This window comes from Macaca nemestrina, chromosome 8, assembly GCF_043159975.1.
Source record: "Macaca nemestrina isolate mMacNem1 chromosome 8, mMacNem.hap1, whole genome shotgun sequence".
Classification (NCBI taxonomy): domain Eukaryota; kingdom Metazoa; phylum Chordata; class Mammalia; order Primates; family Cercopithecidae; genus Macaca; species Macaca nemestrina.
The window spans coordinates 51,663,111-51,689,593 of NC_092132.1; the positions used below are offsets into that span (position 1 = coordinate 51,663,111).

Consider the following 26,483-nt stretch of genomic DNA (forward strand, 5'->3'; position numbering starts at 1 on the left):
AATTATATTTCATTTTCTTTCCACAGTTAAGTTGCTTTTACAGAATTAACAGGTCTCCAAGAAATTGTAAAAAAGGTAAGATATCCAGAGTTTAAGGCTTTTTACAGAGGCTTGACAAAAAACATGTGAAGTAGAATAGTACATCTAGGTACCCATGGCTTCTGTTCCCTTTTTTTTTTTAAAGACAGGGCCTCACTCTGTCACCCAGGCTGGAGTGCAGTGGCACAGTTGCAACCCATTGTATCCTGAAAATTTCAAATTGGGCTCAGGCAGTCTTCCTGCCTCAGCCTCCTGAGTAGCTGGGACTACAGGTGCATGCCACCCTGCCTGGCTAATTTTTTCTTTTTAGAGACAGGCTCTCGCTCTGTTGCCGAGGCTGGTCTTGAACTCCTGGCCTCAAGCGATCCTCTTGCCTTGGCCTTCCAAAGCCTGGAATTATAGGCGTGAGCCATGATGCTGGCCCTGGCTGTTGTTCTCTGTGTCTGGCCAGTAGTAGGCAATTTATTATCATGAGCAGAAATTACATACTAACCATAGATGACTTTTCTAAATATGTAAAATTCATTGCAGTTGATAAAATAATCTACAAAGCTGTCATGTTTCAGTAGAAGATAAGATTCTAAATGAGTCTGAAAGTAGTTTGGTCTTCTTGTGAAGCAGCATTTGGCAGACTTACAAAGGAAGATTTGATATTTTTGATGTTCCTATTGTATAGAATAGGTGATACGAAATGTTTCTTCAAGGTAGTTGGTTTATTTGTATTTTTAGATGGGAGAAAGTTTTCTTTAATAATTAGATATCAGTATTTTTGTGAACTTGTATCTTGTTTTCATTTATAAATGTTGAAGGAAGCAGGGGCCAGGTAATTATTAAGCTTAGTTTGGGCTAAGGTACTTCAAAAATAAGACTTGCTATTATGTGTACCTTTTTGTCTGCAGGTCATTATTGCTGTGGTTTGAACTCAGCATGGCTGTAGTCATCCGTTTACTGGGGCTTCCTTTTATTGCGGGGCCTGTGGATATTCGTCACTTCTTCACGGGATTGACTATTCCTGATGGAGGAGTGCATATAATTGGAGGGGAAATTGGGGAGGCTTTTATTATTTTTGCAACAGATGAAGATGCAAGACGTGCCATAAGTCGTTCAGGAGGGTTTATCAAGGATTCATCTGTAGAGCTCTTTCTTAGTAGCAAGGCAGAAATGCAGAAGACTATAGAAATGAAAAGAACTGATCGTGTAGGAAGAGGGCGTCCAGGATCTGGGACTTCAGGGGTTGGCAGCCTATCTAATTTTATTGAGTCTGTTAAGGAAGAAGCAAGTAATTCTGGATATGGCTCTTCAATTAATCAAGATGCTGGGTTTCATACTAATGGTACAGGACATGGTAATTTAAGGCCAAGAAAGACAAGGCCATTGAAGGCCGAGAATCCTTTCTTGTTTCTACGAGGTTTGCCTTACCTAGTAAATGAAGATGATGTACGTGTCTTTTTCTCTGGTTTGTGCGTGGATGGAGTAATTTTCTTAAAACATCATGATGGCCGAAATAATGGTGATGCCATAGTAAAATTTGCTTCATGTGTTGATGCTTCAGGAGGTCTTAAATGTCATAGAAGTTTTATGGGTTCAAGATTTATAGAAGTAATGCAAGGATCAGAACAACAGTGGATTGAGTTTGGTGGTAATGCAGTTAAGGAGGGTGACGTTCTTAGGAGATCTGAAGAACATTCTCCACCAAGAGGAATTAATGATAGACATTTTCGAAAACGGTCTCATTCAAAATCTCCCAGAAGAACACGTTCTCGTTCCCCTCTTGGATTTTATGTTCACCTAAAAAATCTGTCCCTCAGTATTGATGAAAGAGATTTAAGAAATTTCTTTAGAGGTACTGATCTGACTGATGAACAGATTAGGTTTTTATATAAAGATGAAAACAGAACAAGATATGCCTTTGTGATGTTCAAGACTCTGAAAGACTATAATACTGCTCTGAGTTTACATAAAACTGTTTTACAGTATCGTCCAGTTCATATTGATCCAATTTCTAGAAAACAAATGTTGAAGTTCATTGCACGTTATGAAAAGAAGAGATCAGGGTCACTAGAGAGAGATAGGCCTGGACATGTTTCACAAAAATACTCTCAAGAAGGTAACTCTGGCCAGAAGCTGTGCATCTATATAAGAAATTTTCCATTTGATGTTACAAAAGTTGAAGTGCAGAAGTTCTTTGCAGACTTTCTTCTTGCTGAGGATGACATTTACTTGCTTTATGATGACAAAGGTGTTGGTCTGGGAGAAGCATTAGTGAAATTTAAATCAGAAGAACAGGCCATGAAAGCTGAACGTTTAAACCGACGAAGATTCTTAGGGACAGAGGTATTATTAAGACTTATATCTGAGGCACAAATGCAGGAGTTTGGTGTAAATTTTTCCTTGATGTCCAGTGAAAAAATGCAAGCTCGCTCAGAGTCACGTGAGCGAGGTGACCATTCTCATTTATTTGACTCAAAAGACCCACCAATATACTCAGTTGGTGCCTTTGAAAACTTTAGACATCAGCTAGAGGACTTGAGGCAACTGGATAACTTCAAGCATCCCCAGAGGGATTTCCGGCAGCCTGACAGGCACCCTCCAGAAGACTTCCGACACTCCTCAGAGGACTTTAGGTTCCCCCCAGAGGACTTCAGGCACTCCCCAGAGGACTTCAGGCGACCTCGGGAGGAAGACTTCAGGCGGCCTTCTGAGGAGGACTTCAGGCGTCCTTGGGAGGAAGATTTCAGGCGCCCTCCGGAGGATGACTTCAGGCACCCTAGGGAGGAGGACTGGAGGAGGCCCCTTGAGGAGGATTGGAGGCGGCCGCCGGAGGAGGATTTCAGGCGGTCTCCCACGGAGGACTTCAGGCAGCTTCCCGAGGAGGACTTCAGGCAACCCCCTGAGGAGGACTTCAGGTGGCTCCCAGAGGAAGATTTCAGGCAGCCACCTGAGGAGGACTGGAGACGGCCCCCAGAGGAGGACTTTAGGCGGCCTCTTCAGGGAGAATGGAGGCGACCACCCGAGGATGACTTCAGGCGGCCCCCAGAGGAGGATTTCAGGCATTCCCCTGAGGAGGACTTCAGGCAGTCACCCCAGGAGCATTTCCGGAGGCCACCTCAGGAGCATTTCCGTCGGCCACCCGCAGAGCATTTCCGGAGACCACCTCCAGAGCATTTTAGGCGGCCTCCCCCAGAGCACTTCCGGCGGCCACCCCCAGAGCATTTCAGGCGCCCACCCCCAGAACATTTCAGGCGCCCACCCCCAGAGCACTTCCGGAGACCGCCCCAGGAGCATTTCAGGCGGCCGCCTCAGGAGCATTTCAGGCGCTCCCGAGAGGAAGATTTCAGGCACCCACCAGATGAAGACTTCAGGGGCCCTCCTGATGAAGACTTTAGGCACCCTCCTGATGAGGACTTCAGGAGCCCCCAGGAGGAAGATTTTAGATGCCCTTCTGATGAAGACTTCAGGCAGCTCCCAGAGGAAGACCTTAGGGAAGCTCCGGAGGAGGACCCTAGACTTCCTGACAATTTTAGACCTCCTGGTGAGGATTTTAGGAGCCCGCCTGATGATTTTAGAAGTCATCGCCCTTTTGTGAATTTTGGTCGTCCAGAAGGTGGCAAGTTTGATTTTGGAAAGCATAATATGGGAAGTTTTCCTGAGGGGAGATTTATGCCTGATCCAAAGATAAACTGTGGTTCAGGTAGAGTAACTCCTATTAAGATAATGAATCTTCCATTTAAAGCTAATGTTAATGAAATTTTAGACTTTTTCCATGGTTACAGAATCATACCTGATTCAGTTTCAATACAGTATAATGAGCAAGGCTTACCTACAGGGGAAGCCATTGTTGCTATGATAAACTATAACGAAGCTATGGCTGCTATTAAAGATCTAAACGATAGGCCAGTTGGGCCCCGAAAAGTTAAGTTAACTTTGCTGTAGAGAGAGAGCATTTCTAAATTCAGTTATCTTCTTTGCAGTATTGATGGAGTAAAATACATTTGTTTTAAAAAGTGTGGTTTTTTTTTTTTTTAAATTATCTAATGAAATATTTTATTTTTGACCTGTGAATAGAACAAATGTAAATAGTAGAATGTGAATCTGGTTTTCTTTTGCTTGCAAATTGCCATTAATTTTTTTTTCTAATTTAAAATTACATATGCTGTTTTTTCCTTTGATGGGGAGAAAGAACTAATTCCCTGAGTTCATTCATTTTTGTTGATGTCATGGGTAAGCTTCAAGACTTATTGAAGTAGAGTTGTATTTGGGGAAGATACATTTTATATTCACTTTTTTTTCCCCATTCTGTAGTCTACATCGTTTACTCAAACTGTATAAGGAAATAGTGACTGTTCAGGTTTGGCATTTTCATTGCTACTTGCCTGCAGATATAATGCCCTCTTCCTTGTCTGAGATATTACTGTGTTAAGTGTCCTGTTAATTATAAATAGTTCAAAATGGACAGACTGTCAACTTGAAATTTACTTATGTAAAAAGCTTAGGTGATTCTTAGGGTTTCCATGTTCATAACTTTACAAAGTTTTATAACAATAAAATTGCAACTTAATAGAACTAATTAACTTGTATTTGTATAAAAAGAAAAAAGAATTGCAGCTTGATACTGTGAAGTTTTTCAGTAACTTCATTAAACCATATTTATGATGGGAGGGACCAGACATTCTATAGTAATAATGTATAGTGCTGTGTATAATTCCATGGTTTCTTCAACATCTTATCAACCAAATACGATTAATACAACATACGCAAAAGACAGTAAAATAAGAATCTAATTATAGGTGCAAGAGGACTCAGGCTTATGCTGGGAAGAATCTGACAAATGGTATAGTTTTCCTAGGAAGAATTTACTGATGAGTCACATAACTTGCATGTAATATTAGGTTCTCATTTTTTAGCTTCAAAACTTTGTGTCCATGCAAAGACTCCATAACTGTTAAGACTCGTGTGGTTGAATTTTGACTTCTTTGATATTCAGCATTTAGTGCATACATTTTGCAAATAGGGAATTTGATTTTCTGTACCCATAATATTATTTATGGCTAACATTTATTAGGCACTTACTATGTGCTAGGCACTGTAAGCACTTTACATGCATAATCTCAGTATTCCCTATGAGTACAGGGTTAATTATTTACCTCTATTTCACAAATGAGATAATGAAGTGGGAGGTTAAGCAACTTGCTTGAAGTCACAGGTAATAAATCATGGGGCCAGTTTTAACCCAGACAGACCACTGACTCCAGTTCATGCTTTTACTGCCTCACTTTTTTAAGTGGTATTTTTAATTAGGAAGACCATGCTAAAGATACTTTCAAGGATAAGTGATATATTTTCTCACTTCAGTTGTTGGTTTAAAATTAGCATAAAAAGGTAAAACCAGCATGCTCAAACATTGAGCTCAAACATTGACATTATTAATAAAACCCGAGTGACTTTAAAAGTTTTTTTCTATCCAGGGTTTCTCTTGGGATACGCACATTGTATATTACTGGCTTATATTTCACAATTGCTCATTTTATTCAACATGATTGACTCTGGTTGGCCTTTTATAATTTTCATGAAACATAATTTTCCTCAGTTCTGTAATCCAGATTTTCCCCATTGAGTAAATAAGAATACAATTGAATTTGCATAGGGTAATTTAGACATTTAATAGGATATTGCATAGGTAGAATACTTTGTCAGTACTTAGTTACTACCTGTATGTATTTTTGTGTTACTTTTCAGTGATTTAAATCTAACAAATCTGCTTAAATTTGTTTTAGTGAATATCCTGCTCACTATGGAATGAATAAACAGGTAAATTTGATACAAAAAAGCACCGCAGTATGATTCTTTAAGCTTGTAAGTAGCTAAGATAACATTAAATTGTTTGGAATATCCAAACCAAGCACAATAAAGAAAGTAGAAAGAAATATTTTTAATTGAGCAGAGATTGTATAGATGGTTCATTTGGTCACCCATCTTGAATATATGGAAAGTTAAAAAGTACTTCTCAAATACAAAGGAATAAAGCTAAGATGAAGCTTAACGTGAGGAATTACTTACTGTGGAACTGCTTTTCAAACTAGGCTGAGGTGGGATGGTGGTGGTAGTTAAGAGGCCAGCTATAGTAAACATAAGCTTTGTAGTTTTATTATTTTAAGAGCCAGAGTCTTGTTCTGTTGGCCAGGCTGGAGTGCAGTGGTCTGATAATGGTTCACTGCAGCTTCCAACTCCTGGGCTCAAGCTGTCTTCCTGCCTCAGCCTCCTGAGAGCTGGGACTACAGGTGTGTGCCATCTTGTCTGGCTAACTTTTTTTTTATTTGTAGAGACGGTCTCACTGTGTTGCCCAGGCTGTTCTCAAATTTCTGGCCTCCTGGCCTCAAGTAATCCTCCCTCCTTGGTCTCCCAGAATGTGTTGGGATTACAGGTGTGAGCCACTGTGCCCAGCCTTGTATTTTGATTTTTAAATTATGTGAATATTTCATTTTACTCCATAATATATCCGGGCTTAATATTTTTAAACTTCATTATAAAATGTTTATTACAGAAGTGGTGTCTTCTAGTTGGGAGCCATCTTTGCACATCTCTCTCCAACTCTGCCTTTAGTGATATGTCAATAACAAATTGGCCATGACAGGAGTATTTTACACCATGGAAATTGATAAATGCAGCAAATCAAGGAATTCCCCTTCCGTTGTCCCCCAGAGAGCCAGCTTCCCAGCACCTCATCAATTTCAAATATAAAAAAAGAACAGTAAATTTTCATGTACACATAACTCAGCTTCAGTAATTGTCATCTCATAGCCAGTTTTTCCTCTCCTATCCTCAAGGTATACCAGGTACACTGGAGGTGTATTCTCTAGTCTGATATCCAGTGGCATTTGTCTTAAACATTTTTGTCTAGAAAGTATCTAAAAAAATGTAGATCATGTCTAGAAAGTCAATCCAACAACCAAGAGATAGGTAAAAATCATATTAGGAATGCATTTCTATTAATTTACTGATATCACTGTTAAGAGCAGTGGTTCTTGATCCATATGTCACCTGTTAAGTAGTGACCTTGCTGCCTCTGTTTTTGCAGTAAATAATAGCTGTTGTTTATTGAGGTGTATTAGAAACTATATGATGTATAATTATGTATGAATTAACTATCATTTAATTCTGATAATCCTAGTAAATGTACTACAGGTCGAGTATTCCTGATCTGGAAATTTGAAATTTCAAATGCTCCAAAAATTGCAAGCTTTTTGAGTGCCAACATGATGTTCAAAGAAAATGCTCATTGCAGCATTTAAGATTTCAGATTTTTGGGTTAGGAATGTTGAGCTGGTATAATGCAAATACTCCAAAATCTGAAGAAATCCAAAGTCTTAAATACTTCTGGTCCCAAGCACTTCAGATAAAGGATACTCAATTTGTATTCCTATTTTGGAGATAAGAGATGGAGACTTACAGGCTGGGTTGGTTGGATTGGTTGCCTGTTTTTTGTTGTTGTTGCAGTGGGAAGCTAGGAATGGTTTTTTACATTTTTAAGTGTACTTAAGTCTTAAATGGTTACATAAGTACCCGTATAATAGTCTTGAATTTGCCTCAACCCACCAAGAGTAAAAATGTTTACTATCTGGCCCTTTAAGAAGTTTGCCAACCTAGGTCTGGTCTAAATAATGAAAATTTTACATTAATGAAGGTATTTTCATGGATAGTATTCCTTTTGTTCTTAGAATATTTCTCTGAGGTAGGCAGAATGTATGTTTTATTCTAGAATTATTGGTTTATGCAGTTTTAACTTTACAAATAAAGCAAATCATACTCAAGAGAAGTTGCTATTTAGTAAACAGCAAAATAAATATAATAACTGTTTTCCCCTGAACTACAACCAAATTTAAATACTAAGTGAGGAAGCAGTAAATATCCAATGATAATCTTGAGTTTCTTAATATCAATTTATTTAGGGTTTTAAAAAAAGTACTGAAATAACTTTGTCACTTAGGACTATTCTCAGGAAAGAGTGCTTTGTTAAGAGCCATGAATGACAAAGTCAGAAGCTTTCTAGAAATCTTTATTTTTCTGTTATGAATAATTGCATTTTCTAATTATCCCAAATGATTTTATAAATTCCCTTTTATATGCCTGCCTGGGATCCATGAAATAAAAGTATAATTCCTTACCAAAAGAGAAGCATCAGAGACACTGAAAGGCTCCAATTGTTTTATATTTTCAGAAATAAAAGTGATTGTATACCCTTTTATTAACTGCATGGTAGCTTGGTAAAATTTTTATAGAATTTTTAATGATTTATGGTGTTCTGTGATGAGGCAACATTCCACTAAATTAGCCTTCCAAAAGTTGCAGTATCATGTATAAGTATGACAGTTTTGTTTTAAAACCAGAGTCAGATTGAATGTGGCTTTTTTTACAGCTGAAATGTATGCCTTATGTGTATTCATAACACATTGATATCTTAGTGTCACATTATCTTTATTCTTTGATTATACTCTTGAAAAGTAAATTTACTTATCAAATGATAAAGTTTTAAGGGAAAGTAAAAAAAAAATATTTTTTCTTAAGGCTTCATGGAATAGAATTACATGTAATCAGAATGACTACATAGGACCCTTTTCTGGTAATGAAAGCATGGAGTCTTAACCAAAAAGCTAAGCAGAATTGTTAGATCTTTTGGTTTCTGTCATAATGTACTATTGGAACTTCAAGTAGATATAGTACATTAATATGAAATACTTTGAAATACACCATCTTTGAAAAAAAAAGGTACTTACACAAAAATCACCTAACACTAGTTAGGATGTTGAAATGACTGGTATGTAATATTTTTTAAAGCCTTCATTTTTGGTCAGCATAAGTTTCCTTTAATTATTTTTCTGTTTCCAGTTGGACTTCACTTTGAGGCTTAACATATCAAAGTGAGTATAAAGTTCTATAGTTTAGTCATTGTGGATTCCATGTCATTTATGATGAAAATGGAAATGTGTAGTTTACTTAAGAAAATTTTCTTCTTCTGTAACATCTAACTCTTCATCCTCATCATCATCTGCTTGTTGATCCTTTCTTAGTCGACAAGTGGATACCTGTTAAAAGTCAACACACTTTTTAAAATAAAAATACTAACTTAAAAAAATTTTACATGCTTGGTATGTTTTTATGCTATTAAAGGGCACACAACAAATATTTCAAAAAAAAGTCCATGTCATAATTTTTAGTAGTGACAATTCCCTATGAATTTTAAGGTCAGAGGCCAGTTTTTTCATTCATATTTTTTTTTGAATAAAAATGTGTAATTAGCCATTTGATTTTAGTTGGATAGCCATCAATACTTCAGAAACACTACTTTAAAAGTATAGACTTAGTATATTATGAATGTTAAAAATAAATTTTGGGTCACAAAAACAGCATTTGAGAATCATAAAATGGATGGCAAAAATAGAAGGATATTTCAGCTAGGCAGTGGGACAGAAATACTGATGTAAAAGTAGTGTGATTTAAATGGAATGAGTTGAGAATCTGAACTCACCAGTTTTAAGTTGCCTGACTGCTGCCACATAGGGCATGTTGCTTAAAACTTCTCTGAGAGTGATTGTATCTAACCCAGAGGACATTTGGGAATGTCTAGAGACACTGTTGTTTGTCACTATTGGGGCTGTGTGTTTATGTGTGCTGCTGGCATGTTGTGGGTAGAGGCTGGGATGCTAATATCTGCCTAATATTGTCACAATATACAGGACAGTATTCCATCCCCTTCTTCCTTCCTGGTGGGCCCAATTATTTGTCCCAAAGTCAGCAGTGTTGAGGTTGAGAAACCTGGGATAATGCATTCTAAAGTGCTATACAAGTGTTAGCTAAGGTAACATTATTAGTTGTAGTCAAAACCTTTTTTTTTTTTTTTTGAGACGGAGTCTCGCTCTGTTGCTTAGGCTGGAGTGCAGTGGCCCAATCTCGGCTCACTGCAACCTCTGCCTCCCAGGTTCACGCCCGTCTCTCGCCTCAGCCTCCCGAGTAGCTGGGACTACAGGTGCCTGTCATCATGCCCAGCTAATTTTTTTTTTTGCATTTTTAATAGAGATGGGGTTTCACTGTGTTAGCCAGGATTGTCTCGATCTCCTGACCTCGTGATCCAGCCACCTCGGCCTCCCAAAGTGCTGGGATTGCAGGCGTGAGCCACTGTGCCCGGCAAAACTTTATATGGACTATAAAAGTAAATTTATAGAATTTATGTTCAAAGCACTTAATGCTGGAATAATAAAAATATAATTGGGTTGGGGGAGAGATACATATAAAACAAAATAAATGCTTAGAGGAGAATCAAATGAAAATAGAAGGTATGAAATTTACCTAAAAGTTGTATTTTGAAAATAGTTTGTTGAGTTGCATATTCTGAAAGCTAGATATGAAAAGGGCATAGCTCTCTAGATGAGGGTTTGGCAAGTTGTGGCCCAGCCAGCCTCCTGCTTTTGTAAATAGAATTTTATTAGAACATAGTCATACTGCTTTATGTGTTACTTATAGTTGTTATTTATAGTTGTTGGGGTAGAAACCATATGGCCCACAAAGCCTAAGATACTTAGTCTCCACATCTTACAGAAAAAGTTTGTCAGCCCCTGCTCTAGATACTGGGAAACTCAGGCTTTCTGGATGTAGACAAAAATGATTTCTGTGTTCAGTAAAAGCCATTTTTTGGTATAATTTGGTATTTAACTTTATAATTTAATCAGATCCACTAAGTCTTGATAGTGAGATTTAAACCTAAGTTTGACTTCAGAATCTATGCTCTTCATATTATAGAAGATAACACATCTGCATGAGCATTCTTCTGTCTTTTCCACTTCTGCTCTGAAGTGTTACGTTTTAGAGAGTAATATGTAATTACAGTATAAAAGATACTTAAGAAATAACAGAGCTGCAACTTAGTGCAATCTTCTGTCATTATAGAAGAGGAAATAGGTCCAGGGGAAGGTAAATTACCTGAGGTGGTATGACTGAGGGGAAACATTTTTAGAACTCAACAATTCCAAAGGCAGCAGCTCAAATTCCTTTAAGAGTATGGTTTCTTGCTCACCTGTCCTGTTCCAGATACACACTTAGCTGACAGTGATCTCTGAAGAGGTGACTTTGAATTTGCTCGTACAATATCTAAACGAGATGAATAATCTGGTGCATACAGAGAATTTCGGAAAACCTATTATAATGATAAAATAGCATTATAAAGTAGATGCTAAACAAAAGACAGTCAAATTAAGTTCCTTAGTTTTTTGTTTTTTTTTAAAACAACTGCCCCCAAATAGACAAAATTCCAATTATTGTAAATGTAAAAGAAAAAACAAAAGCTAGAAAGATAAAAGCTAAAAATTCTATTTGAACTATGCAAGATGATGATAGATATTAAACAGTAATTAGTCATGAAACAAGCATTTAAATGCTTTTGCCAGGAGAACTGCAAAAGTTGAGACCTTCCAAGAGCATGCAGGCTAGTAGGGAGGCTGCGACTCATACCTTTGAATCCTTCTGTTCTGCATATGGTCAACTCCTACCAATTTAACTCTGCAGTACTGCTATGAAAATTACATAAGACTAAATTGGAACCACTATAATGTATGGATTCCAACCTTACTAGGGTCTGGAATGCCATGACTTGTCAGTTCTCTTTCCTTAAGGCACTATTTCCAAATGTTACCACTCTCAAGCCTTTCTAGCTCCATCTTTTCTACCCTATCCCCACTACTACTCTAATAGACTAATTAGGTAAGGTTATCAGATATGAATCTCTTCAACTTTCTTCCTTTCCCTTCTCTCTTTTTAAAAATACCATTCTCATTTATTTCCAATGTGCATTTTTTCCTTTAACCAAAACTTCAAACCCAACCAGCAAACAAAAGCTTCTGTTGTCCACAGGTTCCCTCTCCTAGAAAACAAGCTCAAAACCAGTCTCTTTTTTTTTTTTTTAAGTTATCTCAAGGTATAACTTCTTAAACTTTCTAGAATATTCGACTTCATCTCCATTTTTTTTTTTAAATTTCTATTTATTTATCAACAAACTACAATTGAGCTTTTCACCTTCCACTAAAATTGCTCTTGCTCACATCACCAAGGTCTTTTTTTCCTTTTCATCCTCACTGACCCCTTCCTGAAACTTAAATGCTACCAAGCTCTTTCATTGTCCTAGTTTCTCTATTTCTTTACATCTCTTTTTCTACTACTTACACCTAAAATATTTTTAAAGGGTTTCCGTTAGGCCACTTTTTATATATAAAAACAATGCTGCTGTGCACAGTGGCTCATGCCTATAATCCCAGCGCTTTGGGAGGCCAAGGCAGGAGGATCACTTGAGCCTAGGAGTTTGAGACCAGCCTGAGCAACATGGCGAAACTCCATCTCTCCAAACAATTAAAAAAGCAGTCAGCCAGGGGTGGTGGTGCATGCCTGTAGTCCCAGCTACTTGGGAGGCTGAGGCAGGAGAATCACTTGAGCCTGGGAGGCAGAGGTTGCAGTGAGCCAAGATCACACCACTGCACTCCAGCCTGGGCAACAGAGCGAGACCCTGTCCCAAAGTTTCTCTGCAAGATCTTATCTACACTGTTAATGACTACCCTTCAACTAATCCCCTGACAAGCATACCCTGTGATAGCTGTATTCATGCTCCCAATTATCTCCTGCTCTAGACCAGCACTGTCCAGTAGAACTTTCTGAGATGATGGAAATGCTTGCTGTTCTGTACTGTACGAAAACGTAGCCACTGGCCATGTGTGGCTACTAAGTACTTGAAATGTGGTTCATGTGGCTGAGGAGCTGAATTTTTAAATTGAACTTTAAATAGTTATGTATGCCTAATGGCTACTGAACAGTGTAGCTCTAGATTAGCTATTACAATAAAAGACATTATCTTTTACCTAGAAGACCAAGCTATAAGCCTGGGCATTCTCTCTAAATTTCTCACCTGACACTTTGGGAGGCTGACGCAGGTGGATCGCTTGAGCCCTAGGAGTTCAAGACCAGCCTGGGCAACATGGCGAAATTCCATCTCTACAAAAAATACGAAAATTAGCCAGGCATAGTGGGACGTGCCTGTAATTCCAGTTACTTGGGAAGCCGAGGTGGGAGGATCACCTAAGCTCAGAGGTCAAGGCTGCAGTGAGCCATGATTGTGCCATTGCACGCCAGCATGGGCAATAGGATGAGACCCTGTCTCAAAAAAAAAATTTATATAAAACTTACAGATTTTCTCACCTGAGGCACTTCTCTTTTATTGACTCTACATACCATGCCTTTATAGCTTACTTTTTATTTAAGGCCAAAATATGTTATTGCTGTCTTTTTTTAGACAGGGACCCCTCTGTCACTCAGGCTGAAATGCAGTAGTGCAGTCATAGCTCACTGTAGCCTCGAACTCCTGGGCTCAAGTGATTCTCCTGCTTCAGCTTCCTGAGTAGTTGGGGCCACAGGTGTACTTTGGCTAATTTTTTCATTTTTTGTGCAGACAGTGTCTTGCTATGTTGCCCAGGCTGTCTCAAACTCCTGGCCACAAACCTCCTGCTTCAGCCTCCTGTAATGCTGAGATTACAAGTGTGAGCCACCATGCTTGGCCTCTTTCTCTATTCTAAAACTTTCTGTGACTCTTGACTGTAAATGCAGAACCTAAGTTATACTATGCCTTTGCAATGCTGGTTCCTTAGCCTAGAATTACAGCAAACTGTCCTTCAAGAATTACTTGTCCTTCAAGAACAATGTAAAACGCCATCTTTCTTCTACATTCCCCTATTGTCTGAGTAGCTCCTACTGTTCATACTCTCAAGTATGGCTTTTAACTCAGTGTTTTGTAATCGATTATGTATCTGTCTCAAGTTCTCTCTTAAGCAAGGGAGCCCTGTTTTATCTATGCATCTCCCCCTTGGCAAATAGAAGATGTTAATTAAATTCACTTTTGCCAAATGAATGATGTTAACCGTTAAGTTGCAAACATAGTTAACATCATTCATTTGGCAAAAGTGAATTTAATTAACATCTTCTATGGGGGGGAAAAGGAGACCCAAATTAGGGGATGGCTATACATTCCTTTAAATCTCAGAGAACTGCAGGACACGGAAGGAATCAAGGATAAAACATAGGAGGTAAGACTTGTGTTTTAAAGTAATTCAGGGATGCTAATTAGGTAAACAGGTTACCAAGGACCAAATTCAATTTTGGTGCCAGACATGGACCACTGACATCCTGGTATGATATAAAAATGCAATGACTTGGGCCAGGTGCGGTGGCTCACGCCTGCAGTCCCAGCACTTTGGGAGGCTGAGGCGGGCGGATCATGAGGTCAGGAGATCGAGACCATCTTGGCTAACATGTTGAAACCCTGTCTCTACTAAAAATACAAAAAATTAGCTGGGCGAGGTGGTGGGTGCCTGTAGTCCCAGCTACTTGGGAGGCTGAAGCAGGAGAATGGCGTGCACCCGGGAGGCGGAGGTTGCAGTGAGCCGAGATCATGCCACTGTACTCCAACCTGGGCAACAGAGTGAGACTCCATCTCCAAAAAAAAACAAAAAAGCAATGACTCATTAAACAACTGGTATTTGGAGGAGAAACATTTTTCTTAAAAACATTCCTTTAACTTTTCTAGCAAAGATGGAATTTAAAGTGGGAAATGGAAAATAGTATGTAACCCTTGGAATACAAGTCTATACCAGTTAAATATTTATTAAAATTAACATTTTACTCCAATTTATTGGCAATAATGCATTTTCCAACATGGTCCAGTATTTCTTCTAAGAGCAGTTCTCAAGATCTGAATGTGCTCTGAAGTTAATACAGAGGTGACCTGACAATACTTTTTTTTTTTTTTCCGTGAGATGGAGTCTCACCCTTTCACCCAGGCTGGAGTGCAATGGCGCGATCTTGGCTCACTGCAACCTCTGCCTCCCAGGGTCAAGTGATTCTTCGGTCTCAGCCTCCCAAGTAGTTGGGATCACAGGCACGTGCCACCATGCCTGGCTAATTTTTTTATATCTTTAGTAGAGACAGAGTTTCACCATGTTGGCCAGGATGGTCTCGAACTCCTGACCTCATGATCCGCCTGCCTCAGCCTCCCAAAGTGCTGGGATTACAGGCCTGAGCCACCGCACCTGGCCGACAGTATTTTTTTGTGAAAAACAATTAAGATGGTTTGTGATACAACTAGAGGAGCCTAACTACAAAACACTGGCTGCAGCTGGAATACATCTCAGCAGTTCTCACAAAGCATGGACTATCTGGAAGAATAGCAAGTTATTTCTCAGTCTTTTTCTGCATGTTTTCTTTGCTTCTTTCCAAGAAACCTTGTATTTACAGGATCCTTCCTCTTGGTAGGTACCTGTTTGATACTGTATCAGTTACATGAATTAGTTACTTCCCCTGGTCCCACAATTCTCTCCAGACTGTTCTCTCCACAATTGCTATATGGCATAATAATAAATAGTTTATGCCCGTGGTTCATTGAACATGTGCTCGTGCCCTATACTGTGCTATTTTGCTTTTGTTTTTTTCCATGACATGCCATGATTCTCAACTGTATTGTTTTAAATACACTGTTCTTTCTTCACAACAGTCCTGCCTCAGGACCTTTGTATATCTATCTATGCCCTCTCCCTGAAAGTTTTTGCCAGGCACCCTCCCATGCATCTCTCAAGATTCTAAGAGATCACTCTGATTCTCCAGACTATTTGTAACCCTCCATTACACACAGCACACTTTTTTTTCCCCCTTTATAGGACTGGTCATATTATTAAAAAATCGTTAGTTATTTTTTTGCATGTCGAATTCCCTGGTAGATTTAAAGTTACTGCTTTGACAACCTGGACTGTTTCTAACTTAGAATGCTAAATCCTTCACACTTAGAATGGTGCTTGGCGCATATGAGGTGCTCAATAAATAGTTGTTGAACAAACACGACATGAGGTAAGTACTACAGTATCTCCATTTTAGAAAGGAGGAAGCTGAAGAGCGAGTAAGTTAACTTGCTCAGTATTACTTCACTAGAAAGTAGGGGAGTTGATACTAAAAAAAAAATCTACCACATATTCCTGAGACCTTTAGTTTTACATAGAGCTCTTTTCCCACAAACTACTTAGATGGCTGATTAAGAGTAGTGGTAAGTTATAAAGGAAGTGGTGTAACAAAAAAAATACCTAGGGCCTCTGGGATAAGAAGGAAAACCTTGGGGACTGAAGGGCTTGAAGGAACTTTAAGGTCAGTTAACAAATGGCATGTCAAAGGTATTATACAAAGAAGAATGAAAATACTTATAAAGTGGACTACAGTCTTGAAGAAGAATTGGGGGATCACTTTTGAACCGGCCACTAAATGCAGTGTTATTTCTTGCAGGAAATGATTAATGTTACTCAGCAAGAACCATACTTCTGGAAGTCTAATGTAGAGAGGATTAAAGCATAATGGGCCTTGTAGTCAGACTTCCGGATCAGACTTTCAGCTCTGCTACTTAGTAGCTATGAGATCTCTGGGAAGTTTCTTAACTTCACTATGCTTCCGTTTTCTCATCCACAGAAATCAGAAATAAGTACTTTCATCAAAGTTGTTGAGAGGATTAAAATAATATAGTTAAAATGCAAAGATCAATAGCTGACTCAATGTAATATGTAAACATTTGCTATTTTATTATTTTATAAATGACAGATGAAAGCTTGATAGTCAATTTTTTTTTGGGGGGGGATGGAGTTTCTGTTGCCAGGCTGGAGTGCAATGGCGTGATCTTGGCTCACTGCAACCTCCGACTCTTGGATTCAAGCGATTCTCTTGCCTCAGCCTCCCAAGTAGCTGGGATTACAGGCGTGTGCCACCAAGCCTGGCTAATTTTTGAGATGGGGTTTCACCACGTTGACCAGGATGGTCTCAATATCCTGACCACGTGATCCGCCTGCCTCGGCCTCCCAAAGTATTGGGATTACAGGCATGAGCCACCGTGCCCGCCCTTTTATTTTTGGAGATGGAGTCTCACTCTGTCACCCAGGCTGGAGTGCAGTGGCACAATATAAGCTAACTGCAACCTCCGCCTCCCGGGTTCAAGTGATTCTCTTGCCTCAGCCTCCCAAGTAGCTGGGATTATAGGTGCCCACCACCATGCCCAGCTAATTTTTGTATTTTTAGTAGAGACGGGGTTTCACCATGGTGGCCAGACTGGTCTTGAACTCCTGACTTCAGGTGATCCACCCGCCTTGGGCTCCCCAAGTGCTGGGATTGCAGGCGTGAGCCACTGCGCCTGGCCTTCATAATCAAGTTTTAAAAGCAGGACATGAAAAGGAGTGAAAGTTAAGAAACCTTAGCTGTAGTGTTTGGAAGTAACACTTGGGAAGTCATTACTGACAAATAGAGAAATATAAATATGTATATATAACTGATATAAAACAAATTAGATTTTGACATTAGAAACATATATACACATACTGTAATATGTACTTTCTTCATTTTATTTAACCTATATTCTGGTTTTAAGTTTCCTGAAGCCCATGGAGTAATGGGACGGGAAGGCTCAGAGGATCTCTTTATTGATAGTTAAGATACAAATAAAAATTAGGCCAGGCGCAGTGACTCACACCTGTGATCCCAGCACTTTGGGAGGCCAAGGCGGGCAGATTACGAGGTCAGGAGTTCGAAAGCAGCCTGGCCAATATGGTGAAACCCCATCTCTACTAAAAATAGAAAAATTAGCCGGGCGTGGTGGCAGGCACCTGTAATCCCGGCTACTAGGGAGGCTGAGGCAGAAGAATCACTTGAACCTGGGAGGTGGAGGTTGCAGTGAGCCGAGATCGCACCACTGCACTCCAGACTAGGTGACAGAGCAAGACTCCGTCTTGGAGGCAGGGGGAAGATACAAAAAAAAATTGGGGGGAATCTTCAAATTTGTTAAGTGGTAGACACTTCCATATTTTATTAATACAGAATTCTTGTTATATGTTGGGATTACATGGCTTTTTTCACTTCTGTATTAGAGATGAGATGGGGAAAGTATGTCCTGAACAGTTTACTTCAGCATAAATACTTTCGTACCTTTATTTTTTCCTTTTGGAAGGTAAGAGGGTTGGATATTTACAGAACTGCTCATTGAGGACCAGGCTTTGATATTTACTTGCTCTAATGTTAGTTGGCCAATCAGAATCTGCATTTAACTAAAACCATCAGCATAAAGCAAGCTTACATAACCTACATTTATTTCATAGCTTAGTGATTACATTACATAGTCAGAATCCTGATTCTGCTATTTACTAGCTAAGTGGCCACAAATAAGTTATTTAAATCCTCTTGGCCTGTTTCTGTAGTTGTAAAATGAGAGTTACAGCAGCACCTACCACCTAAGATTTTGAGGTTTGAATGAGAAAATGCATGTAAAGCTTTGGGTATTGTGCATGATGTAAACACTCAAATGTTACTGAAGTCACTAAATGTTAGTTATTTTTTAGCACACTTCAGTGGGCTTATATCACCAGTCAAAATGATACACAGTATTTTATTTAATGGCTTTATGTAAATTGTATTTTACTAGCTATTAATAAATTAACTCCTGGAACTTTTGCCATGGTTAATTTGAAAAGTTGAAAATAAATGGAAAATCATAAAAATTCATCTGTTTTGGATTATACATAATAACCACTGTAGTGTTCAAATTTAAGATATTAATCATGGCTGGGCGTGGTGGTTCATGCCTGTAATCCCAGCACTTTGGGAGGCCGAGGTGGGCGCATCACTTGAGATCAGGAGTTCAAGACCAGCCTGGCCAACATGGTGAAACCCCATCTCTACTAAAAATACAAAAATTAGCTGGGCATGGTGGTGGGCACCTGTAACCCAAGCTAGTTGGGAGGCTGAGGCAGGAGAATTGCTTAAACCCACAAGGCGGAAGTTGCAGTGAGCTGAGATCACACTACTGCACTCCTACCTGGGCAACAGAGTGAGACTCTGTCTCAAAAAAAAAAAAAGATACTAATCACATACAAACTAATGTTCTCTTTTAAATATTTCCACATTAAAAGAAGAACTGAGCTTAGATAGATATAGTCCTACCTCTAAATCTTCATCTTCATCAATGTTTTGTATATTCTGGTAGGCAGCAGTGTAGACCTCTAAAGCTTTGCCGTGAAATAACATTTCGATTGTGATAAATTCAGAAAATATAGTCTAAAAAAAACCAAAGAATTGAATTTAAACAACGATTTAAATTTCTTTATGAATATAGTAACTTTATTCCTCACTATAGTCTTGGTACTTTATAAAATACAGAAGTATCTGTTTTTCTACAGGGCAAATAAAGTACAAAAGATAACTGAAAGAGAAACAGTTGTGAAGACCTTTTGCTGCCAAACCTTCAAATTATACAAAGTATTTCCTTTATCACCATTCACTTCCATCTTATTTTTTATTTTAGTTAGTTCTCTTTATACTTAGTAACTGACATTTATAATAACAGAAGATCTGACTAAAATGTATGCTACTGTATACTTTTAATACCATATGCTTATTATTAGAGCAGTTCAGTTATGAAGCTGGTGTTTTAGCAATTCCAACTGATGTTTAAACAGTAGAACATTTTTTCAACAGGAATTATGTTCCACACTATATGCTACTTGTATTCTCTAAACATAAAGGAGTTACTTGGTAGTAATGACACTCCTGCCACTGATGATAATACCATATATTTGCATAGAGCGTTCCAGTTTACAGATATTGACTTGCCCAGTGTTGCTCACAGATAAGACTCTTTAGACACAGATCTGATTCTAAGGCTATAAGGTTATAGCTCATTTAAGGTTTTTCTGCTATTGCCCACTGAACTGTGCTGTTCTTGCCGGAATCAATAATTTCCTTCACAGATAAACTGTGCAGGTAACCTCTATATAAGCATGATGGAAACTTATGACAAGGAAGATCATGAACAAAAAGTATGAGTGAAGATGTGCATGTTGATCTAAGCAGGGGGTGAGGTAATCAGTGGATAGGGAAAAGATGGAAACCAGGCAAGTTTTTAATAAACATGATCGTATCATCTTGTTAATTATAACAAAATAAGCAATGTAGAGAGAACTGGGCTGAATAAGAACAAGGCAGAAAATACTCAAGCATGGATTATATTAGAAGGCTAGTCAAATACACATTTCCCTTCATCCCTGCTCTCCTAAGATAACCCAGAAAAGAGTGGTCATATACTTTGGAGGACAGCCATATAGATAATTATCAGTGGCCTGTGATTCTTCCCTCCAGCCCCATTCTTTCCTAGATGATTAGAAAAACACTTAAGGGAGCATTAAGAGGCTTTGATTGCTACTCAGTGATATATGTCATTCTAACTGAGAGGACAGGGCCTAGGTTAAAAGAGACTTGTAACTATGATTCACAATCACCCTTATTGTCACTTCATGTAAGTTAGAGAGGGCTCAGGTATACCAGGCTGGCAACTGACTGATAAACGGCCTTATGCTAAAATACAATTTTGGATTTCATATTAAAGTATCTCTAGATACCCAGGAATACTTTAGAGGAGGAATGGCTTCTGACCAGGGCTGGGATCTACTCTTAGTTGTTAGTGTCCTTATGATAGTTGCAAACCAGAAAGGAGTCAGGTTTTCTTGAGTGTGGAAACTCCTAGAGGGAAAACTGAACTAAGAGTTGATGACAAGCCAAAACACCCATTTTTAATGCTCAAGAAATAAACTAGTCAGGCACAATGGCATGTGCCTATAATCCCAGCTACTTGGCAGGCTGAGGCAGGAGGTTCCCTTGGGTCCAGGTGCCCCAGACTAGCTTGGCAACATTTGGAGACTTCTGTCTCAACAAGAACAACAAAGTCAACTAGCTAAATTGGACGTAGTGACTAACAGTAAAGCCTCTATCTTGTTTGATTAACAAAGATCTTTGACGAAAAGGTTTTAAGAACATTTTGGCAAAGAGGAAATGACAGCTCTCCAGAGTATAGGATATAAAGGATGTCAGGAGAACTGTCTACCCATTTGAAAATTAAAGTTATATATCCATGTCATAACACTGCAAAACACAGCTGCCAGCTCAATATTTAATGTTTAAAATATGTTAAAAATCAAGAAAGTATAAGCAATACTTATATAACCTAGGGGATGAAAACCTTTCTAAGCATGACACCAAGGAAGAAACCAAAAATAAGACAGATAGATCTGGCAATAAAAAGAAAAGAGGTGGCAAAAACACTGTAAGCAGTAAAATGAGAAAAGACATTTGCAACATACTTTCTCTTTCATTTGAAGGGCTAACTGTCTCAATATAAACAATTTTTAGAAATTAGTAAGAAATTCCAACATCCAACAGAAATATAGGTTAAGGAAAAATATAATTTACTAAAGAAATGTATTGCTAAATATATTTAAAAAGCTCAGCAGTAATAATGCAAATGATACTGATTTTTTACCTATCGTCCTATTAAAAATACTGCAACTTATGGTGTCAACATTGTCATATAAAACAAAAAACACATCAGGTGCAGTGGCTCATGCCTGTAATCCCAGCACTTTGGGAGGCTGAGGCAGGTGGATCACCTGAGGTCAGCAGTTCTAGACTACCCTGGCCAACATGGTGAAACCCCATCTACTAAAAATACAAAAATTAGCTGGGCATGGTGGTACACGCCTGTAATCCCAGCTACTCGGGAGGCTGAAGCAGGAGAATCACTTGAATCCAGGAGGCAGAGGTTGCAGTAAGCCAAGATCATGCCACCATACTACAGCCTGTGTGACAGAGCGAGACTCCGTCTCAAAACAACAACAAAAAAACCAAACAAACTCATCATTGTACCTGTGCTTATGCAAGGTTTAGTAGGAATGTAAACTGGTTTAACCTTTGTGGACAGAAGTTTTAAAAATATATATTAACATTAAAAGTGTATGCTCTGAAGGAGGAGCTCCACATCTGGTAATTTATCTCAAGAGAATAACTGGGCTAGCAGTTAAGGCTGCTGTTTAACGATGTGTAATGATGCAGTGACAACTACAATTGCAAAAATAACCTAGACATTCACCAATGAGGACTGGTTAAATGAACTAGTATAACCATACTGCAGAATATCATAAAGATAACAAAAAATAATATGGATCTGTTTCTTGGCATAAATATATCCAAAGTTTTAAGAAGAGATGCTATATATACGGTGGTCCCATTAATGTATAACTGTCAGGGCTAAAAATAGTACCTTCTTCATAATGATGTTTTGAGGAATTAATGAGTTTATTCATGCAAAATGCTTAGAATGGTACCTGGCACACAGTGTTTAAGAAATGTTTGTTATTGTTATTACCATGTCTCTGTATATATGCATAGGAAAAATCTGGAAGGGTAAAATAAAAAATGGTGAATATTTTTGGGTGGTAAGACTAAATTTTTCTCTATAATTTTATGGATAAGTTTTACGATTTATATTTATAATAAAAATAAAGCTATAAAAAATTAATTATGTTTCTTGCTTATGTCAGCTACTTCACTACATACTGAGTTCCTATCCCCGTTTGTTACAGGAGTAACTCCTGGTTAAGTACCTTTTTTGTAATTGTGAAATTCCCTTGACATTCATCATGTACTGATGACTTTTCCTAATACATGGAAACAAATGGGATTGTGATTTTTCTCTCATTTTGTACACTAAGTTCTATAACAGCCCATTTCAGAGAGACACTCTGCAAAGTTCCTATGAAAAGTCTGTCAAAAATGTATTACTTTGCTGTTTAATTCCAATACCAAAATTCAAATGGACTTATCAATTAAACTCACCTCAAACACAGTAATGCACACACAGTTATGAGTAGTGCTCACTACTGCCAATCATTTCTGCTTCCAGAGTGGTTAAAGGAGCCACAAACTCTGCCCCTTACCAGAAGCAGTAGCCTGGTAACAGGTAAGAATAGGAATGTTCTGTCTGTTTCTCCCCAAATTAAGAGTGGTACCAATAATCTCACTTTTCCAAGTATTCTTCTCACAGAAATGTTTATGAGACATGCTAAGATCAACATGGCAATATGTGAATATTGTTATTAGAAATAAGGGGGCCAGCCAGGCATGGTAGCTCACGCCTGTAATCCCAGCACCTGGGGAGGTCAAGGTGGGAGGATTGCTTGAGCCCAGGAGTTCGAGACCAGCCTGGGCAACATAGGGAGACACCAGCTCTTTTAAAAAAAACAAAAACAAAAAAAGGAGCTGTAATGTAACCCTTTTGACTGATCTTTGAGGCAACCTTGTGAGATTTCTACATCCCTCTTTATCATAAAAGATCCCAAATGTGGCCTTACTTGGAAAGGAAGCAATTTGACAGTAATGAGGAATGATGTGCAGAATGGAGATTGAGAACCCTAACAGACTCTGGTATTGATAATCTGGTGCTCATGTTTCTGGGAGTTTGCTAGGGTTATGGGAGGTTGCATTTAAGTTGTAGGTTGTTGCAGAAAACAAAATTTATATGTGGAAAATCCAATTTATCTCAATTTATTAAATTTATCTCAATTTAACGAATCTACTAAAAAACTATTAGAACTAATAATCAAGTTTGGCAAGGTTGTAAGACATAAGTCAGTATGCAAAAATCAACTGTCTTTCTATACATTTGTGACAAGCAATCTGAAAATGAAATTAGGAAAACAAACCCATTTACGATAGCAACAGGAAGTATAAAATAGGAAGAAGTTTAACAAAAGATATGCACAATTTATATTCTGAAAACTACAAATAGTGCTTAAAGAAATTAAAGAATATTAAAATAAATGGAAAAACATCCCATGTTCATGGACAGGAAGAATTACTCTTAAGATGTCAATACTCCTCAAATTAATCTACATATTTGATATAATCCTTTTTTTTTTTTTGAGGCGGAGTTTCACTCTTGTTGCCCAGGCTGGAGTGCAATGGCACGATCTCGGCTCACCACAACCTCCGCCTCCCAGGCTCAAGCAATTCTCCTGCCTCAGCCTCCCCAGTAGCTGGGATTATAGGCATGCGCCACCACGCCCAGCTAATTTTTTGTATTTTTAGTAGAGACGAGGTTTCTCCATGTTGGTCAGGCTGGTCTCGAACTCCTGACCTCAGGTGATCCACCCGCCTCGGCCTCCCAAAGTGCTGGGATTACAGGCATGAGCCACTGCGCCCGGCCTCGATATAATCCTTATAAGAACCCGAACTGACTTCTTTGTAGAAATTGACAAACTGATTCTAAGATTCATACAGGATTGCAACAGATCCACAATAGCCATATCAATTTTAAAAAATCTGAAGAAAGTACGAAGACTCACATTACCTGATTTAAAAACATACCATAAAGCAATGTTAGGACAGTGTGGTACTGGCATAAGGATAGACACATAGATTAATGAAAAGGAACGGGAGCCCAGAAGTAAAACCATGTCAACTGATTTTCAACAAAGATGCCATGACCATTCAATTGAGGAAAGAATAGTCTCTTCAACAAATGGTGCTGCAACAACTAGACAGTCACATGCAAAATAATGATATTTAACGTTTACAAAATTTAACCATATATAAAAATTAATTCAAATGGATCAAAGACATATAAGAGCTGCAACTATAAAACTGTTAGAGAACATAGGAATAAATATTCATGACCTTGGATTTGGCAGTGGATTCTTAGTTATAACATCAAAGCACAAGTAAGAAGAGAGAGAAATTGGATTTCATCAAAATTAAAAACTTGTGCTTCAAAGACACTATCAAGAAAGTGACAAAGCAACCCACAGAATGGGAAAAACTGCAGATTATCTGATAAGGGACTTCTATCTAGAATATATAAAAATCTCTCACAACTCAGAAATAAGACAATCCAGTTAAAATAAGGGTAAAGGAGCCGGGCATGGTGGCTCACGCCTGTAATCGCAGAGCTTTGGGAGGTGGAGGTGCACAGATCACCTGAGATCAGGAGTTCACGACCAGCCTGGCCAACATGGCAAAACCCCATCTCTACTAAAAATACAAAAATTAGCCAGGCGTGGTGGTGCATGCCTGTAATCCCAGCTACTTGGGAGGCTGAGGCAGCAGAATCACTTGAATCTGGGAGGTGGCGGTTGCAGTGACCTGAGATTGCGCCACTGCACTCCAGCCTGGGCGACAGAGTGAGAATCCGTCTCAAAAAAAAAAAAAAAAAGAGAAAAAAAGGGTAAAGGATCTCAATAGCCATTTGTTCAAGGCAGATATACACAGATGGCCAAAAAGCATCATCAGGCAAGGCACAGTGACTCACGCCTGTAAATGCCAGCACTTTGGGAGGCTGAAGTGGGAGGATCACTTGAGACCAGGAGTTCAAAACCAGCCTGGGCAACATAGTGAGACCTTGTCTCTATTTTAAAAAAAGAAAAAAAAAGCATCATCATGGAATGCAAGTCAAAACTATAATGAGATGACTATTACAATGAAACTACTACTTCAAACCCACTAGGAGGGCTGATGAATAGCAAGTACTGAGGATGCAGAGAAGTTGTAACCCTCATATACTGCTGGTGGGCAAACACAATGGTGCGTTCACTTTAGAAAATAGTCTGGCACTTCCTCAAATGCTTAAGCATCAAGTTACCAATAATTCAGCAATTCCACTCCTGGGTATATATCCAAAAGAAATGAAAATGTATGTTTACATAAAGACTTGTACGTAAATGTTTATATTAGTATTCACAATAGCCAAAAGGTGGAAACAACTGAAATGTCCTTGAAATGAGTAAACAAAATGTAGTATATCCATACAATGGAAGTTGGTCAAAAAAAGGAATGAAGTACTGATACATCCTACAACATGGATATGCCTTGAAAGCAGGCTAAGTGAAAGAAGCCAGTCACAGAAGTCAATGTATTTGATGATTCCATTCTATGAAATGTGCAGAATAGCTCGATCCATAGAGATGAAGATTAGTGGTGGTTGCTCAGGGTTGGGAAGCAGATGGGAGCAAAAGCTAAACTGTACAAGGTTGAAGTGATGACAATGTTCTAACATGGAGTGGAGAGACATACATACATACATACTATATCTATCTATCTATCTATCTATCTATCTATCTATCTATCTATCTATCTATCTATCTATCTATCTATAGATATATATATATATCTGTGTATACACTCAAAACCAGAGTTGCACAGTGAATTATAGCTCAGTGTTTTTAAAGTGTAGGTTTCTTCCTGTCTTTTTAAAATTTTCTTCTGTGACCAAGAGACTTCCTGAAATCAAGAGACTTCCCTCTTTTGGGGGCATAATAGAGAAAAGCTTAGAAGCTCTTTTCTTCTCTGTGCACCCTCCACCGTACAGCACCTTACTACCATCTCCTGTTGCTTCAGGAAATCCCAGGTAGCAGGAATTGTAGCTGGGAATGCTGCACTTTCTCTGTGGGGTTTGGTACTCTGTAATGCTCAGGGAATTAAAACCAGCATCCAGGCAGAACACAGAAGTGAGCCCAAAGATC

General features: G+C 38.6%; 2 protein-coding genes across 9 annotated transcripts in view; one reads left to right on the forward strand and one right to left on the reverse strand.

Annotated features, from left to right (window-relative positions):
- LOC105497253 (RNA binding motif protein 12B) overlaps window positions 1-18,590 on the forward strand; it is a 36,032-nt gene extending 17,442 nt beyond the window's left edge. For 6 of the 7 annotated variants that reach the window (XM_011768242.2, XM_071068006.1, XM_011768237.3 and 3 more), the window contains 2 exons: window positions 27-75; window positions 939-18,590. In XM_011768242.2, the coding sequence (XP_011766544.1) occupies window positions 967-3,972 (3,006 nt within the window). In that variant the 5' untranslated portion in view covers window positions 27-75; window positions 939-966 and the 3' untranslated portion in view covers window positions 3,973-18,590. Of the gene's footprint in view, window positions 1-26 lie in introns of all 7 variants that reach the window. The other variant, XM_071068005.1, reaches the window with a different exon arrangement.
- The window catches only part of CIBAR1 (CBY1 interacting BAR domain containing 1), a 30,385-nt gene continuing 11,977 nt past the window's right edge, over window positions 8,076-26,483 (reverse strand). The window contains exons 7-9 of one of the 2 annotated variants that reach the window (XM_071068008.1): window positions 19,081-19,194; window positions 11,105-11,224; window positions 8,076-9,119 (exon numbers count right to left, since the gene is read on the reverse strand). In XM_071068008.1, the coding sequence (XP_070924109.1) occupies window positions 9,027-9,119; window positions 11,105-11,224; window positions 19,081-19,194 (327 nt within the window). In that variant the 3' untranslated portion in view covers window positions 8,076-9,026. The remainder of the gene's footprint in view (window positions 9,120-11,104; window positions 11,225-19,080; window positions 19,195-26,483) is intronic. The other variant, XM_071068009.1, reaches the window with a different exon arrangement.